The 16024-nt window shown below is 34.3% G+C and overlaps 2 protein-coding genes across 3 annotated transcripts; one reads left to right on the top strand and one right to left on the bottom strand.

Moving 5' to 3' along the window:
* Window positions 1-3020: 3020 nt before the first annotated feature.
* Window positions 3021-4449, top strand: LOC107961171 (uncharacterized). Of its 2 annotated transcripts, none has more exons than XR_005916257.1 (3): window positions 3021-3153; window positions 3248-3447; window positions 3655-3849. XR_005916257.1 is itself a non-coding variant. In XM_016897386.2 (3 exons), exons 1-3 carry the CDS (start codon window positions 3118-3120, stop codon window positions 4254-4256), a joined length of 714 nt encoding a protein of 237 aa, XP_016752875.1. In that variant the 5' UTR covers window positions 3083-3117; the 3' UTR covers window positions 4257-4449. The 2 variants fall into 2 exon arrangements, 1 of the variants encoding a protein (XP_016752875.1); XM_016897386.2 differs by having other exon boundaries at window positions 3083-3153; window positions 3248-3323; window positions 3655-4449.
* Window positions 4450-6965: 2516 nt separating this feature from the next.
* Window positions 6966-15565, bottom strand: LOC107957217 (protein CROWDED NUCLEI 1). Its single transcript, XM_016892671.2, has 8 exons — window positions 14987-15565; window positions 13361-13570; window positions 12832-13085; window positions 12366-12636; window positions 12206-12289; window positions 9459-11536; window positions 8849-8963; window positions 6966-7579 (listed from the first exon to the last, which is right to left on the bottom strand). The coding sequence occupies exons 1-8, from the start codon at window positions 15197-15199 to the stop codon at window positions 7316-7318; spliced, it is 3489 nt and encodes a 1162-aa protein (XP_016748160.1). The 5' UTR covers window positions 15200-15565; the 3' UTR covers window positions 6966-7315.
* Window positions 15566-16024: the final 459 nt, after the last annotated feature.

Below are 16024 nucleotides of genomic sequence, written 5' to 3'. Positions count from 1 at the left end.
GACATTCAGGACCAGCAGCCAAAACACGATAACCCCTAATGACATGTCATTTGTATCTTATATATTACTAAGGTTCAAATGGGATGCGAAAGTCATCGAAACTTCGTTGGATATTCCGTAGAGTCGTAATATCATAATACAACATAATAGCATTTAATTCAAGCGTATTAAAACTTTAATTAAATGTACAAACTTACCTCGATCACAAACGAAGAAATACAATCGACTAATCCTACACTTTTTTCTTTCCTCGATCTAAATCCGTACAATGCTTTTCTTTATCTAAATAATTAAATTTAATTCATTTAAACTTCATTCTATTCAATTCAATCCAAAACTCATATTTTGGAAAAATTACGCTTTTGCTCCTATAATTTTATATTCATTACAATTTAGTCCTTAATCCTATAAAATGAAGTTCATGCAATTTGGGGCCAACCCACTATAGCTAAATTTTAATTAGGTCCTTAGCAAGCCCTACATTTCATTTTCTTCACAATTTCACCATGAATATTTTTCTATTTTTCAATTTAATCCCTAATTGACATAAATCTCTTAACAAAAGTTGTTTAACTAACAACAAACATTCATTTTCTTCAATCAAACATCACAAAAAATACATATGCATTCATGGTAAAACCCTAGACTTTTAATAGCTTTGCAAATTAGTCCCCAGGCTAGCTAGATTAAGCTACAACAACTCTAAAAATGTAGAAATCATTAAAAATGGGACAAAAATGCACTTACATGCACAATAAGAGAGATGGCCAAATGTTTAAGATCAAAAATGGTGGTGTTTTCTCCTTAGAAAATCGGCTAGAAGAAAATGGACAAAAAGAATAATCATCTTTGTCCACTATTATTAATAATGGTCTAATTACCATTTAAGGCCACTCATACTCCAATTTCATAGCAATTTGACTCCTGTTACTATAGATCTCTAATTTTGCACTTTATTCAATTTAGTTATTTTTATCAAATTAAGCATGTAAACGATAAAATTTCTTAACGAAATTTTTATATGACACTACTAACATGCTATAAACATTAAAATATTAATAAAATAAATATTTTAACATCAGATTTGTGGTCCCGAAACCACTGTTCTGATTTCACTAAAAACGGGCTGTTACATCGATACTAGGCAGAGGTATCGATACTTGAGTCAGGGTAACGATGTCATACAAAGGGTATCAATACATGACTCCCCTAAAACCAGTTTTGTACTTTATAAAATATTTGAAATAAATTGTTATTTGTCCCTAAAGATAAAAATGTTTGTATAGATAAGTGGACTCGAACCGCTGACATCCGCCACAGGGTAAACCACCGCCTCTCAGGCCCCCAACTGATTCTACCATAGAGGCCAACGATAGACAATAACTCCCCCCGAACACAGCTTACAACTTTCATCGTACAGTGCTCTCCAAAGAGCTTAAACGGCCTATAAGTTGTTGAAAGAGATGATGAAATCTCAACTAGAGTTTGAGATGAAATCAGAATTTTTTTACTTCAAATTATACTGTTAACTTGATTAGGAAGAATTTTTGTTAACATAATTTCTCTGAAGTTACTCTGGCAACAAATGTAATATTTTGGTGCCCGAACCCGTCGAGCGGGTCAAGTATAGGGGTGTTACATCTACTTTGGGTTACTTGATCACTTTTATAGGGGGAGTTGTGGCTTGGCAATCTATAATGCAGAAATGTGTTGCTTTATCTACTACCCAGTCTAAGTTTATTGCAACTACCGAAGCTTTAAAAGTTTTTTAAATCTCAATTTACCCCTCTTATTTTTGGACCTAACACAACCCTATAAATTAGCAACTTCTAAGCCCTACTCTTCGAGATTCCAAGAAAAACAAAGCTAAGATTTGCTATAATTTATCTTCAAGCTAGACAACTTTGGAACACCATAAGAGGCGTTTCACATTTTTTAATGGAGTCTCTGTCATCCTTCAAGAATAAACTGGTATCATTGGTAAATCGTAAATGGGATAAATAAAATCCTAGTGGCACAAACCCGCCGCTTATAACACATTCCATCTCTTCAGCTTTATTGATCATCATCATCAAAAAGAAAAAAAAGAGATGGAAGATCCATTGAAGATCCATTAACCAACATAGACACCAAAGCTTACTGCACACATTCCTTCATCCATATATCCATTTTTTCCCAAAACTTATTCCATCTAATGTGAAGAAGAAAAAAGTCTCATTTCACCATCTAACAAGCTTTTAAAGTCAAGGTTCAATATGAAACCTCTTCCTCCTCTACCTTTCATAGAATGCATCATTAACAATTTGTCTGCCTTTAACGAAGGTTGTTTGTGTAAGCACTAAACATATGATGCAACAAGACAAAACCAATAATATTATTAGTAGTAGTCAAGAAAACTTGTATATGGTCACATAATCATCTCTACCAAAAAAAAACACGAAGTGATCCCTTTGTCAATAAAATATTTATACGTGACATCTTGTGTCTCGTATTAAAGTTTTGTTATCTCAATAAAAAAAGACATAAACAATCTCTACTCTCTACCCCTTACAATCTCGCTCTCTCTCTACTCCATCGTTAAGGATGAATCACCTTGCAGTTTTCGCCAACTTCCCAATTGATTCTCGGTATCAACAAATTTTAGATATGCTTTGGAGTTTGTTTGTTAGGTTATACTTTTTATTTTGTTGATTTGTTGTTAATTAATTCTAATACCTATCCATTTTTGTTGACTTGTTGTTAATTAATTCAAGCACCTATCCATTATCTGAGCAATTCATGGCATACGTGTTTCGTAAACAAAATAATAAGTTACTTTACTTCACACAGCTCTATGCATGCCTTTAAGTTTTGGTTGCATGATTCCTTTTCAAATTTCATTACAGAAAGAAATCACGAGATAATGATGCACAAGGGCTGATTCCGCCCAAGTCAAAATCAAATCAAATCACACACTTCTCCAACTGAGTCATTGATATGGTCCCAACTTCATTTCCCTGACACTCACAAAATATTTGCCTCCCCATTCAATGTTTTATATAAAGCAAACAGATCTTCACTATTCACTTGCTAATAAGGGAGGGGAAAAAAAAGACTAATAGTCAATACTGTTTGAGAATGTTAACAACTGGTTTGGGACACGGAAATTTTGAGGTTTCTATAATATCATTTATTTTTAGTATTGCGTTCATGATGCCCATTCACTAAACCTTTTCCTTTCTCTCTCTCTCTCTTTTTTGTCTAATAGACATATGTGCTCAATGTAAACATCAACTGTGATGGGTGCAAGCAGAGAGTGAAGAAACTTCTGCGGAAAATTGAAGGTTCTTTTACTCTTTTCTTACAGAAAAAATTTAGGTCAGAGGAGGATCCTAATCCAGGGTCAATACATGCCACCTGCTCGAAATGGCTGAAAGTAATATTTATAAATTATCCACTAAATAGACGGTTAGTGAGACTCATACCTTGATGCTTGTCAGGGTGCTAATAATACTCAACCAATTGAATCATCTTTTATAAGTTTAAAGCTTAGGCATTATCATTGATCACTGTTGATATATAAAATATATATTTCTATGATGTCAGTTGTAGACTAGTAATTACTGTTTTTTACTGGTTTGCTGAGACTTATGGCTCTTGCTTTTTGGATTAAAGGTGTTTTTTCAGTTCACATAGATGAAGAACTCCAAGTGGTTACAGTAACAGGAAAAGTTGATCCAACTAAATTAATTAAGAAGTTGATCAAATCTGGAAAACATGCAGAGTTTCGGTCCCCATATGAAAACCTCAACTTCATAGAGAGTGACAAGAACAAGAATCAAATGCAATATCTAAGGATTAATGGGGTCAATAATTCCCAAATTGGCTATGAGGTTGAAGATGATTTTGGCAACTATGTGAAGCACAATATTGGCAATAACTCCATGACAGGCACGACTGACTGGAATTTTATAGAAGAAACAAGCATGCATAGAATGGAGGGGGATGGAGACATATTTGCCAACAATCGGCATATGGTATCTATGTTGGATCCAGCAGGTTTTGGACGCAATGTTGCTGGCTTTGTGGGCTTACCACCACATGAATTTGGTATGTTTCATGACGTTCCATCCAGCAGCAGCTTGGCAACTTATGACTATAATCATCTAAATCTTCCATCAATGACTGAAACCAGCTTGCAAGGGTACCTCCTCAACAATCCATCTCCAAACAGGAACACTTGCATTCAGCACAGGAATAAGAATAGCCAATTATGAATACATGCACACCAAAATATGGTAAATCTGTTGAGGGTCACCTTCATGATTAAACCAACTGCTCTGCTTTCCGTAATTAGGTGGATGTAGAAAGTAAGGCATAATTAGGTGGATGTAGAATGTAATCCAAACAAACTTATGTGTTTTAAATTCATATTTCTCTTCAAAAAGCAAGTAGTAACAATAAAAATAATTCATATTTCTCTTCAAAAACCCATGGATATTGAACCAACAGATCCGTATGGAAAAAGGAAAATAGAGTCAGATAATCAAACAGATGATTATCTTAGGTCTTTAAATAAAGATTTTGAAATTAATAAATACACAGTTAGGATTTTTTATAACAAAACCGAAAATATAGATACAAATGATGTTAAACCTGATTACTCAGAAGAAACATCTAGTCAACCTGTTCAACCAAGAATAGATTACTTAAATAAAAGAAATGTGGCCTAGGGAGGAATATACTTAGATTTATCCAATACTCCTATCTCAAACTATGAAAAAACCATAGATGATTGGGCACAATCAATGACTATTGTTGTAAACAACATAGGGTCAAAAGAAAAGTTCTTAAATTACTTTGTAGGAACATTTCAAGGAGATTTTCTACAATTTCTTAGACGATGGGAAGAGTCTGAGAAAGGTAAATAACAAAAGGGGCAATTAATCAATCAGATAGGAACCCCTAAAGATCTTTTAAAAGGGTTAACCTTAATTCTAAAAACAGAATTTTGTGGATATTTTGATAAAAAAAAGATCAAGATAGGTCATCCAGTTATATCCTTTCAAAAATTAAATTATGTGATATTAGATATTTAGAAGAATTTTCTAAAAAATTTCTTCACGAATATCAAAAATTAAAAAAATGAAAATATAGAATTTTAGAAAAACCAATATTTTCATAAACTACCCCTACCTTGGGATGAGATATGTATAAACAAATATATATCTTATTTAGAGAAGCACAGTAAAACATCTGGTCTTCCGATAGAAAATTTAGATTCTATAGGAAATAGGATAAACTTTGCAAAAGAAAGAATACTTTATATTGTTTGCAAAGTAAAGCTGCTAAACAAGTTAAACATAAATTAAGTAATAAATATTGTACTAAAATACTAGAAAATGAGTGGGAATTTGGATGTAAACAAATATATCCTAATACTTACAAAAAACGTAAAAAAATATAAATTAAAAAAAATGGAAACCAGGTAATAAAAAATTTTCTGGTAAAAGTCAAAAGGTGGTTAAGTGAAAAACTTCTAAACCAAAGATTGCCCGATCGTGAATTGAGTAAGGATAGATTCGTTTCGGTTAAAATGAAACAAAATAGGTAAAATGGTTTCAAACAAATGTAGTAGAATAAATGGTTAAGTAAAATAATGGATAATTGGCTAAGACCGAGAATGAACCAACAATAAAATAATGGATAATTGGCTAAGACCGAGAATGAACCAAAAATAATGGATTGTTGACCCGAGTCTCAAAATGGCTCTTAGGTGAGTTACGATTTTAAGGAAACAGCAAAGAACCTTGACCCACTATCAATTATGATAGGAACCAAAGGTATATTGAACGCCACACCAAAGGTGATAAGTTCGGCAAACAAAGGAAAGATAGACGCCACAAGCTATGCTTGATAAGTCAGATTAGTTCCAAATGAATCAAAGAGAATTGGATAACTCACAATACTCAAATTCAGCATATATTCAGCAAAAGTCTTAAAAGTCCCTTTCTAAGGCTGATTACATCTATTTATAGTGCTAGAATAGGCTAGCCGAATGGTCACAAACATTCAACTTAATGTGCCATAAAAATAGAAATAAAAAATCAAGTCTTTTCTCATTCTTGAACCAAATAACTCCTTTCTTGAATTCACTTCAATTCAGCTGAATTGAATGACTTTAATTGCTTGAAAATGACTCTTGAGTTGTCCTTAGCCAGCCGAGTAGACACCAACTTATTAACCAGCTCCTTAATGATATTTTGAATGCTTGATTAATTCTCTTGAAAGATCAAAAACTGCTGGAAGAAGAAAGGTTGCTGCTGAATTTTAAAAGGAATAAAAATGCTCTTAAAAACTCCTTAAATGATGTTTAAGCCTCCTTTATAACAGCCCCTTTACTTTGTAACTGAAAATGACTTGAACAACCACTTTATTTAATTTATATCAGCCTTGAGTCATAACGGTTATGAGCTAAAAAGACACCTGCAATAAACACATTAAAATGAGCTTATTAAACACATGTAAACACTTATTAAACATAACACACATTATTACTTAAGTACATGAACTAAAAACATATGCAACAATTATTCCAGCAACTAGTTAATTAAAGAAGCATAATTAAATGAACTTAACTCATGCATCAATAAGTGAACCTAGGAACTAGATTAATTAAAAAGCATCTTATTAAATAAAGTTCAATAATAACTCAATTATTAAAAACTTAAGATGAGTTAAATTAATTGATCAACAACTCATTTATTAATTTAAGATAAGTTTAATTAAAAGAAACAAATTCAACTTGCAATAAACTGCCATGCTTGCTTAGTAAGCTGAATGAGCTTGTAATTAAGCTTCATTTTACACTTAGGCCCCTCGAGCCCCTTGAGCTTAGGCCAATTCTGAGATCGTCGAGTTGTATCGAAACATGATGCAACTGGTATCGCATCAAACGTCTAATATCTTTACAGCTGAAAGAGTAATTGAGATCACAGCAGTCGGACAATAATTCCAGCAAATATGAAAAATACATGTACTATTTGATACAAACAATATGGTTGAAGGAGCCAATCATTGCTACGTCAAATCATCTAGCACTAGTACTTAAGTACAATAAAGAAAAAAAAAGCCCAAGACCTGAATCCTAACCCCAAAAAAAAGGTGAAGAAAACCCACTCTCCCTCCTGAATAAATGTGTTTTTTTTCTTGGTTACAACATTTAAATTGTTAATACACACTACTAGATCAAGGTGTTCCTACCAGCAAACCTAAAACAGCTGATACAATCAAAGACGTGAATGATATTGCCAACCTAGGAATAAGATCCACATCTTTACGTGGTGAAAAAATTCCAAAGCTTCTTTCCTATAGAGACTTCGCCAGGATGCTCAACTTCATCCTCCTCATCTTCATCTCCATCATCCTCACCATCACCTTTCAGCCCTTCACTACGCGACTCACTTTTGTAGTCATTACCATCTCCATACTCACCAACCCCTTTGGGTGTGCCACTCACCTCTTCACTTAATGCTGTATGCGCATCCAATTTTTTGGTTGTACCAGCATCATCATCCTTAGCGTCAAGAGCTGTTTCAGACTGCCACAAAATATATAAACTAGATTATTTAACATGAACTCATAATGACTAGCATAAATAGTAAGCAGTTGATACTAGAAATTTAAATTGCAATATTGCAATCATTGCCCTCATCTAGTAAAAGTACTTCATTTTCTGTTTTTCCCCACACTCCTCACCGTTAGCTTTCCAACTCTTTCGTTTCTCCAGTTTTTATTCCTCCCTCGTTTTCTCCGCGACACATGTCAAGCTTAAGTGGGGGTGGTAGTGATTCAGATCGGTTTTGGAAAAGAATCTGCAGTTACTATGCAATATAATGGTTTTTAGGAAACCAAACCAAACCAAATTCCACCAGCTTGGATCAGTTCAATTCATCAGTTAATTTTATATTACAAAAGTTCTATATAGTAATTTTAAATTACTTTCAATAAATTGAAATATAAGATTTATTTTATATTAAAATAAATAATAGCTACTTGTAAATTAAATAAAAAATAAATTTTAATTCGGATAATTGCAGTATTTTTAACTTACAAACCAAAACCAAATCAAAGCAAAAACTTCTAAGTAAAATATGAACCGATACCAAACCAAAACCGAACTGAACACTGGTTCAAAGTGGTTTTCGGTTTTCTTGATTCTTTTTTTGCTCAGCCTTAGTGAACAATGAACCTTGTAGCTCATACGATCACAAACATATAATTCCATGGACTTTTAAGAAAATAAACATGTTCACTTTGGTTTTGTAAATTTGTGATTGACATGCAGTTTTCTGGTTTTTTTTAAAGGACAATTGAATGCCATAATTGATCGAACTAACCTGAATCGAATACCAGTTATTTGGATCAATTCAGACCACCAGCTTTTCTTTTTTTTAAGTATTTTTATATAGTATTTTAAATTTTTTCACTAACTAGAAATAAAATATTTCTTTTTATATTATAAAAAGATTATAAACTAAATGACAAATATAATTTATTTCGGTTTGAATAGTTACCATTTTTTAACTTCCAAACAGAAAACTATTCCGAACTGAACATTATAATCCAAATTGATTTCCTAGTTTTCTCGGTTTGTTTGGACTAAAGCACTTCTATGCATAGAAAATGTACTCAACAATGTAGAGAATTACCGTTATGCGTCAAACCATGCTGTCAAGTCACAATTGACCATTTAAATAGCAAAATTTGTTTACTCTATTTCTTAAGATGTAGGTTTGAGCAGGGATCACCAAACATGCACATGCTACAAGGTACATGGCACAAGAAAACTAAATTCCAAGACCCTTACCTGCTGCAGAAAGTCCGCGCCACCATTCTCACTTGCATCTCCATTTTCACCCGCAGGCACGGGAGCTTCAGAGTTGTTAACATGATCTGCTGTATCTTTAGCAACTGTGACCCCACTGCATTAATCAGAATTTCCACATAGTTACTTCACAAAGATTAACAAGGTACTTCTAAGAATCCATTAAAGTTTACTCTACTGGAACCGAATAACATTATCTGCAAGTTTCACATTGTAAACTAAATTGCAATATTATACAACATGTTGCAAACAGAACATATTTAACATGAGTTAAGGAATCTGCCATTAAGTTATTTTACAATCACCAGAAAAAGATTCCTTTCACGAAGCATTTTACAATGTAACCAGTACACTTAATTAAGTCTTTTACCTCTGGCTTCTTGCTACTTATTAGGTGGATACAAAAGCGCATAAATCATTAACTGAATTATTGTAAGCTACATAAATAAACAACAAATTAGCAAAAACACATTGTAAAAAACCCAAACTTTGAACAAGAGGTGCTTGCCTCAGCGCTATGACAGGGCAACCATCAAAGTACATTTGCCAAAATGAATACACATGCATGTGATGCATTTAAATAGTAACTTACATTTTGAGCCGTCGGAGATTATATCTTTTCTCGCCAGGTATTGGCATAGCCAGAACCACTTTTTGATGCTTCTTTCTTCGCTGGCCCCCCACAACACTATCAGAACGTCCTTCACTGTCATCACCATCTTGCTCAGTGTCTGCTGTTTGAGTTTGAGATGTTTGAGCACGATTCCGCTTCCTTGCATTTCTAGTTGCTCTCCCATCAGCAAGACCAGATTCACCCCTGCTTTCATCAGGATGCTCAAGTTCATTTGATTCTAAGGTTTTCCCAATAATAGCTTCAGCATCTTTGACAACTGCCTTCACAGAGCGTGTTCTTTTAGCTCTAGGCTTGCCTCTCTTGTGAACCTGCTTTCCACGATTCAAATCAGAACTCTGAGAATCTCCATGCACTTCCTGTTCCTTACTTTCCATGTTGCTCTGATTATCAACTGAGAGGTCATGACCAACATCAACATTTCTTCTGCTGGAGTCTGATTGGACCCCATGAATATCCAAAGATGTGGTTGCAGCAGCAAAAGAGAGCTCCGGCTCATGTTCAGTTTTTGATGTGCCTTCCAAATTATCTTTTTGACCAAAGAGCAGGGCCTCCATATTCAGTTTTGCAATAGCATGAGGTCCACTGTCCTTACTGGGAGAGAATTTGAATATTTTTGAGGTGCATTTACGAAGCCATGACATGGTTCCACCAGAAACTGGAGAACCTGAACCTACAGGTGCAGACATCTCATCCTTCTGCCTCTCAGATGCAGCCAAATTTCCAAAAACATTTCCACTGATATACTCATCTGCTGAAGTAGGGAGAGGAAAGACTTCCTCATTCTCTATTTCCTGTAGAGATTGTAGATCAGAAAGCACAAACTCAGAGGTAATTTCACCACAATTCTTGCAACTCTTAAGTTTCTCAACAAATGAAATAAAGCGGTTTCTCTCCTTGATAAGTTGCTCTCTTTGGTCCTTCAACTTCTTGCTGAGTTCCACAAGGTCATCGATGTCTTTTCGTAATTCAATTTGCTGTCCTTCAAGATGCATCTTACTGGCATTAACTTCTTGCCTTTCTTTTTCTATCTTGAGTCTTTCCTGTTTCAACTCTTCCATTTCTCTCCTAGCTACCTCTCTTAAATAGTTAATATTGTCTAGTTCTCTCTCTTTTTCTTCCTCAAATGACTTTTTTCTCTCTCCTAATTCCTTTTCCATTTCCTCAAGTCTATTTTGCATATCAATCTCGAGTTTTCTTTTCAGAAGCTCAAGGTCATGAAGCATTTGGCTTCTCTCACTTTCAGCTTTCGCAGCGATAACTGACCGCTCATGTTCCATGGTGGCAGCAAAAGTTTCTTTGGCAACTTCAAGAGCTTCCAGCTCCCTCTTTATATAGTCATCAGTTACTTGCTTCTCTTTCTTTAACCTTTCCTCTTCAGCAAGGTTTTGTTTTTCAAATTTCTCTTTCTGTTGGCTGATACTGTTCAACTCTTTCTCAATTTTTATTCTTTTCTCATCTAGCTCCTCCCACTCTCTTTCAAAATTATCCTTCTGCTGTTTCAAATCCTCAGCTTCCTTCAACAGTAGTTCTTCTCGAAGCCTGCATTTCTCTATTTCTTCCTTCAATTCCAATTGCAAGCGAAGATACTCGGAACGCTCTTCTTCAGTTACCCTGAGCCTATCTGTCTCCTCATGTATCTTTTGTAGTTTTTCTTCATTTGCAGTCCTTATCTTCTCAACTTCAGCCTTAAGACTCAAAAGTTCTTCCTTGTCAGCAACCATCTGCAGCTTCTCAATCTCCAAATCCTTATCCTGAGATTTGATGGTCTTCTCCCTTTCCTTCTGGGTTTTCACTTTTAATTCGAGTTCCTTTTCTTTCTCCTTTAGTTTCTCCAATTTATTATCTAATGCCTGCTGTTGTTTAGAAACCTTTTCTTGCATGTGTTTTACTTCAGCTTCCTTCTTCTCAACTTCAATCACCTTGCTTTTCAAATCTGCATCTAAGGATTTTCTCTTTTCATCAATTTCCAGATCAAATTTGCGCTTCTTCTCATCCAGAATGGCATTATGATCATCCATGAGCTTCTGAATCTCGGCCTGTCAATAAATGCAAAACAGAAAAAAGTGTCAAAGACAAGATCCTAAATGATACCTAGCCCTCCAAGAAAATTATATATAACTCTCAAGAAAAATACAAGTAAAAGACCAAATGGAGAAAAAAAAATTAACAAAAAGGAGAGGATTAGTAGGTTTCAAACAATTTAACCAACCGAACCGATCAAACCTGGTTAATTTAGTTTGGTTTATTCACTTTTGAAATTGATTGGTTTTGAAAATTGATTTGTTTGGTTAGTTAAGTTATCGGTTTTTAAAATTTATAGCTGAATATACTGAATTTACTGACCTTTATGGTTTTATTTTTAAATACATTTTATAAAATATAAATGAAATAGATTTATAAATTAATTTAAACTTATGTCTAATATATTATATATAATACACAATAATTTTATATAATTATTTTTATATAATAATATGAATAATTTATTTTTAATAGTTAAAACCGATTAAACAAACCAAACCAACTCAGATTCGGTTTCTTTTATTAATCAACTTAATTCAGTTGGTTTTATAAGTTAAATTTGGTTTAATCAGTTTTAGGAATTTTGAAACCAAACTGACCGGATGCTCACCCTTATCATTTACAAAAACAGAGCTATAACACATTTTGTGAAAAACAAGAAGCAAAACCTTGCAAAATCTTACCTTCTCTCTGGTATTCAACTTTTCTTCAAAGACAAGTAACTCCTTCTCCTTCATCTCTAGCTTCTCTTTCACAACACCCCATTCCTGCATCCAGATGATAATGATAAATAAAATAATATTAACTCATACAAACAACTGCTCAACATAAAAAATAGCTCACCTTTTCTTTCAAAGTTAGATTTGTTAGCCTGCTGTTTATATCATCTTCTTTCTCCTTCAAAGTTTGGTTGGCAGCATCAATTTTCTTTTGTGCCTCTTCAAGGTCCTTCTCCTTTTGCTTCAAGAGTCTATCATTCTCATTTGCTCTCTCCTCTCTTTGGTTGACATATCTTTGGGATTTGGCCAACCTCTCTTCTGCATCTTGCAATCTCTTTTCCCATTCCCACAAATCCTCCCTCTGTTTGGACATAGTGATCTCATGTGCTTCTTGCCTGATGATGATAATAATAATAAACTTTAAATGAGAAGTTACATATACTTTGGGTAAACAGAAAAAGAGAACTTTGAAAGAACACATACTCACTTAGGAAGGTATATAAACACAATATTCACACCTAGCCTGCCCCCTCCTTCCAAAGAAAAAAAAAAGACAGGATTAAAAATAAGAAAGGAAGGTTGGAGCTTACTCTGAAATAAAGGAGAGGCGTTCCCTCCGAAGTACATTTTCACGGGACTCCAACTCCTGCGACTTCCTCTCAATCTGTGAACTCTTTCTACTCACTTCTGCAAGCTTGGCATCAGCTGCACGCAATTTTGTCTCCACCTCCAAGGATTTCTCTTCAACACTGGCAATCAAAGCATTTGCTTCAGAAAGTCTTGAATCAGCTGTAAACTTGATTTCTGCATTCTCTGCACGCATGTTTCGTAAGGCTTTATCAAGCTGTGACAAAAAACCATAATCTAAACGTTAGTGAATATTATTACCCCCATATATATAACATGAAGAAATAAATAAGCACACAACTGTTAAGTCCAAAAGGTAAAGAATTAGATGCACGAGTAGCATAAAAACATCCCATTAAAAGAATCCAAAAAGTATCTTGCCTCCACTTTGCCATATAACAAAAAAAAAAAATACAAAGCAAAAGATAAAACCAGAACACTGCAATCAAAATCTTTCAGAGGAAAGATTAAAACAGGAAATAAGATCCTCACATCAAGCACACACTGCTTCTCGACACCAAGGGCCTTCATCAAATTCTCTTCACGCTTCTCAACATCATTTATTGCAATTGAATGAGCCGCTTGTTCCCGTTTGAGAGCATCCTTTGCTTCCATCAATTCCTGATTGAGTTCTTCATGCTTAGATATCCACTCCTTTTTTTCAATCAAGAGAAGCCCCATATTGTATTGGTATTCGAAAAGCTGGCACAAAATATGGATCTTTCAAATGAGATAGTGCAACATAGAACAAAGAATAAAACCATTAAATAGGGCATAGCAATCAAATTGAGCAGATAACTTTTCAATACATCAATAACATAAATCATCAAAAAGCAGAAACGACATAAAGGTTCAAAACTTCTCCACTCGACACACAATGTAGGATGGATTGTATGTGTGTAGGGGTGTGTGTGTTGTCTACACAGCAAAATAAGCAACCAAAAACATCCAATTTTTCCATTATAGCCCTAGGCAGTCCAAACTTCTCAACAATGACACTTCCAACAAGCTGGTAACAAACATTATGGGCCCAATTTTTACTTAGACATAAAAGACAAAAGAACACAGTGTGATGCTAGTGACACTTATCAAGTAGCTTAGTTAGCATAAGCACATTTCTCTTTGACCGGTTATAAGATCTGCAATTTGAGGTTAATGTTTACCAAAATTCTATCTGAAATATTTCTTTATCCTAATTATTACTACAATTTATTCATGTTACTGGACTACCACCAATCTGCAAATGTCATGACAGGGAAGCATCAGTAATTCACTAGTAACAAAAAATTAAGATGTTTAACAAAAAACAAGGAGAAAAAGGTGGGTTATAGAGTCAGTTATTCTTGACATGTTATGTTAGCACATATGGACATTTTAGCAACAGATCAAAGCAATTGAAGATTTTTGAACTACAGAAAAATAGTGGAGATAGATACAGTAGTAACAGCTTAGGTATGGCACTCGCTTATAGACATGGAACCACAGAGTCAAGCTTCAGTGATTTATCAGACCCCTAAATCCATATGAAAAAAGGCGAAAACGAATTCCAATACGCATAGGACAAACTTCACAACTCCAACTCTCTAATCTTTAATATTTACATTGGACCATTACTACATATTTCAGTGATTTTCCCTTGGGGTATGATTGAATGCATGACCAATGCTGGGTACAAATAACTGCATATCCCACAGAATCGCAATTTACAAATAACTAAATCATGATTACATATGGTGGTTACCTAAACCAAACACCAAAACTATTTACTAAAATGGAGTATCCACTTCAGCACCTCATGCACTAAATTGAAACAGTAAAAAAATTGCATAACAAAGACAAACTAACATGACAAATAAACTTCCTCGAGCGGTAAATATAAATTTAAGTTCCTAGTTAAACAAATCAAGAATTAAATGAGAAATTCATAGTAAAGTGTATATCTAAGCCAAATAACCTAAATCAAGCAATTTGACTTTAAACAAGTTATTTGGTGGTAATTTTTTAATCATACCAATTTCTCAACTAACCCTATAAAAAATGTAAACATACACAAAATTAGAGTAGCCTATATATATATATATATATATATATATATAATGCATATTACAACAAAATAACCTCATTTTCGAGTCTTAAAACTTTCTCGGGCACTCCTTCCTGGTCCTCTGATCCGAGGTCGTCCCCATGAGGAGTCACTGACTCAACAAAAGCCGCTGCTTTCCCTTTTCCCACAACAACCCCGTTGGAGTTTGGATCCGAAACTGACCCGTCCACTTTTTTCCATGGCGTCAACGACCGACCCGACCAAACCTTCCTCTGCGGCGTAAACATTTGGTGAATTCCCCAATTCGTCCCTCAGATAGTCTTAAAATTCAAGTAAAAAAAGAACCAAAAAGGGGAAAACAAAAACCCCTAATTGCCACAATTCCCAAATTTTATGAAAAGCCCTAATATTTTCTCGTGTTTCTTTGTTTGCTTCTTCTATGCTAGAGAATCTGGAAGAAGTTAGAAAATAGGAAAAAAAAAACCCAGGAGCCGGACTTGAAATGGAATCCCAAATTCCGGCGAAGAGTGGTGTTTCAAATCCGAGAACGTCTCTGAGTACTTTTCTTCTCTCTCTATCCTTTCTCAGCCAACCTTTTTTCCTTTGCGCGGATCACTCACGTTCTTTGATTTCATTTTAACTCATGGGCCCGCTTCCCCCTGTACTGTATTTAAATTCCTATTTTACCCTTTACATTATGCTTCTTTTTAGGACATTTTGGGGAAATAACTGATGTTCTCAACGTGCGTCTCTGAGGGTGTCTCTTTGCGAAGACGGAATTGCCTATGGTAGGTAACTGACGGTTTAGAGGAGGGTAGGGTGTAAATAAGATGGTGAAGTAGGACTGTTTGAGAAATTACATTTTCTTTTTGGGGAATAATGGTATATTAATAATAATAATTATTAAAATACTTGGTATGGAAATGCCACGGTGTCTAAAGCTGTTAAGCTCGTAGGCTAGAAGATAAGCATCTCTTTTGTCCCCCGAGTAGCCATCATCGTAGACGCCTTAAAAATAAATAAATAAAAGGGGAAATTTTTATAAGAAAAGGTAGAATTCTAATCTCATTAAAAGTTATATATAATTAAATGTTATTTTAAGTTTATTTTTG

The sequence above is a fragment of the Gossypium hirsutum genome, chromosome D07 (genome assembly GCF_007990345.1).
Source record: "Gossypium hirsutum isolate 1008001.06 chromosome D07, Gossypium_hirsutum_v2.1, whole genome shotgun sequence".
In the NCBI taxonomy this organism is placed as follows: Eukaryota; Viridiplantae; Streptophyta; class Magnoliopsida; order Malvales; family Malvaceae; genus Gossypium; species Gossypium hirsutum.
Note: the sequence above shows the minus strand (reverse complement) of the source record. Positions and strands in the feature narration are given on the sequence as shown.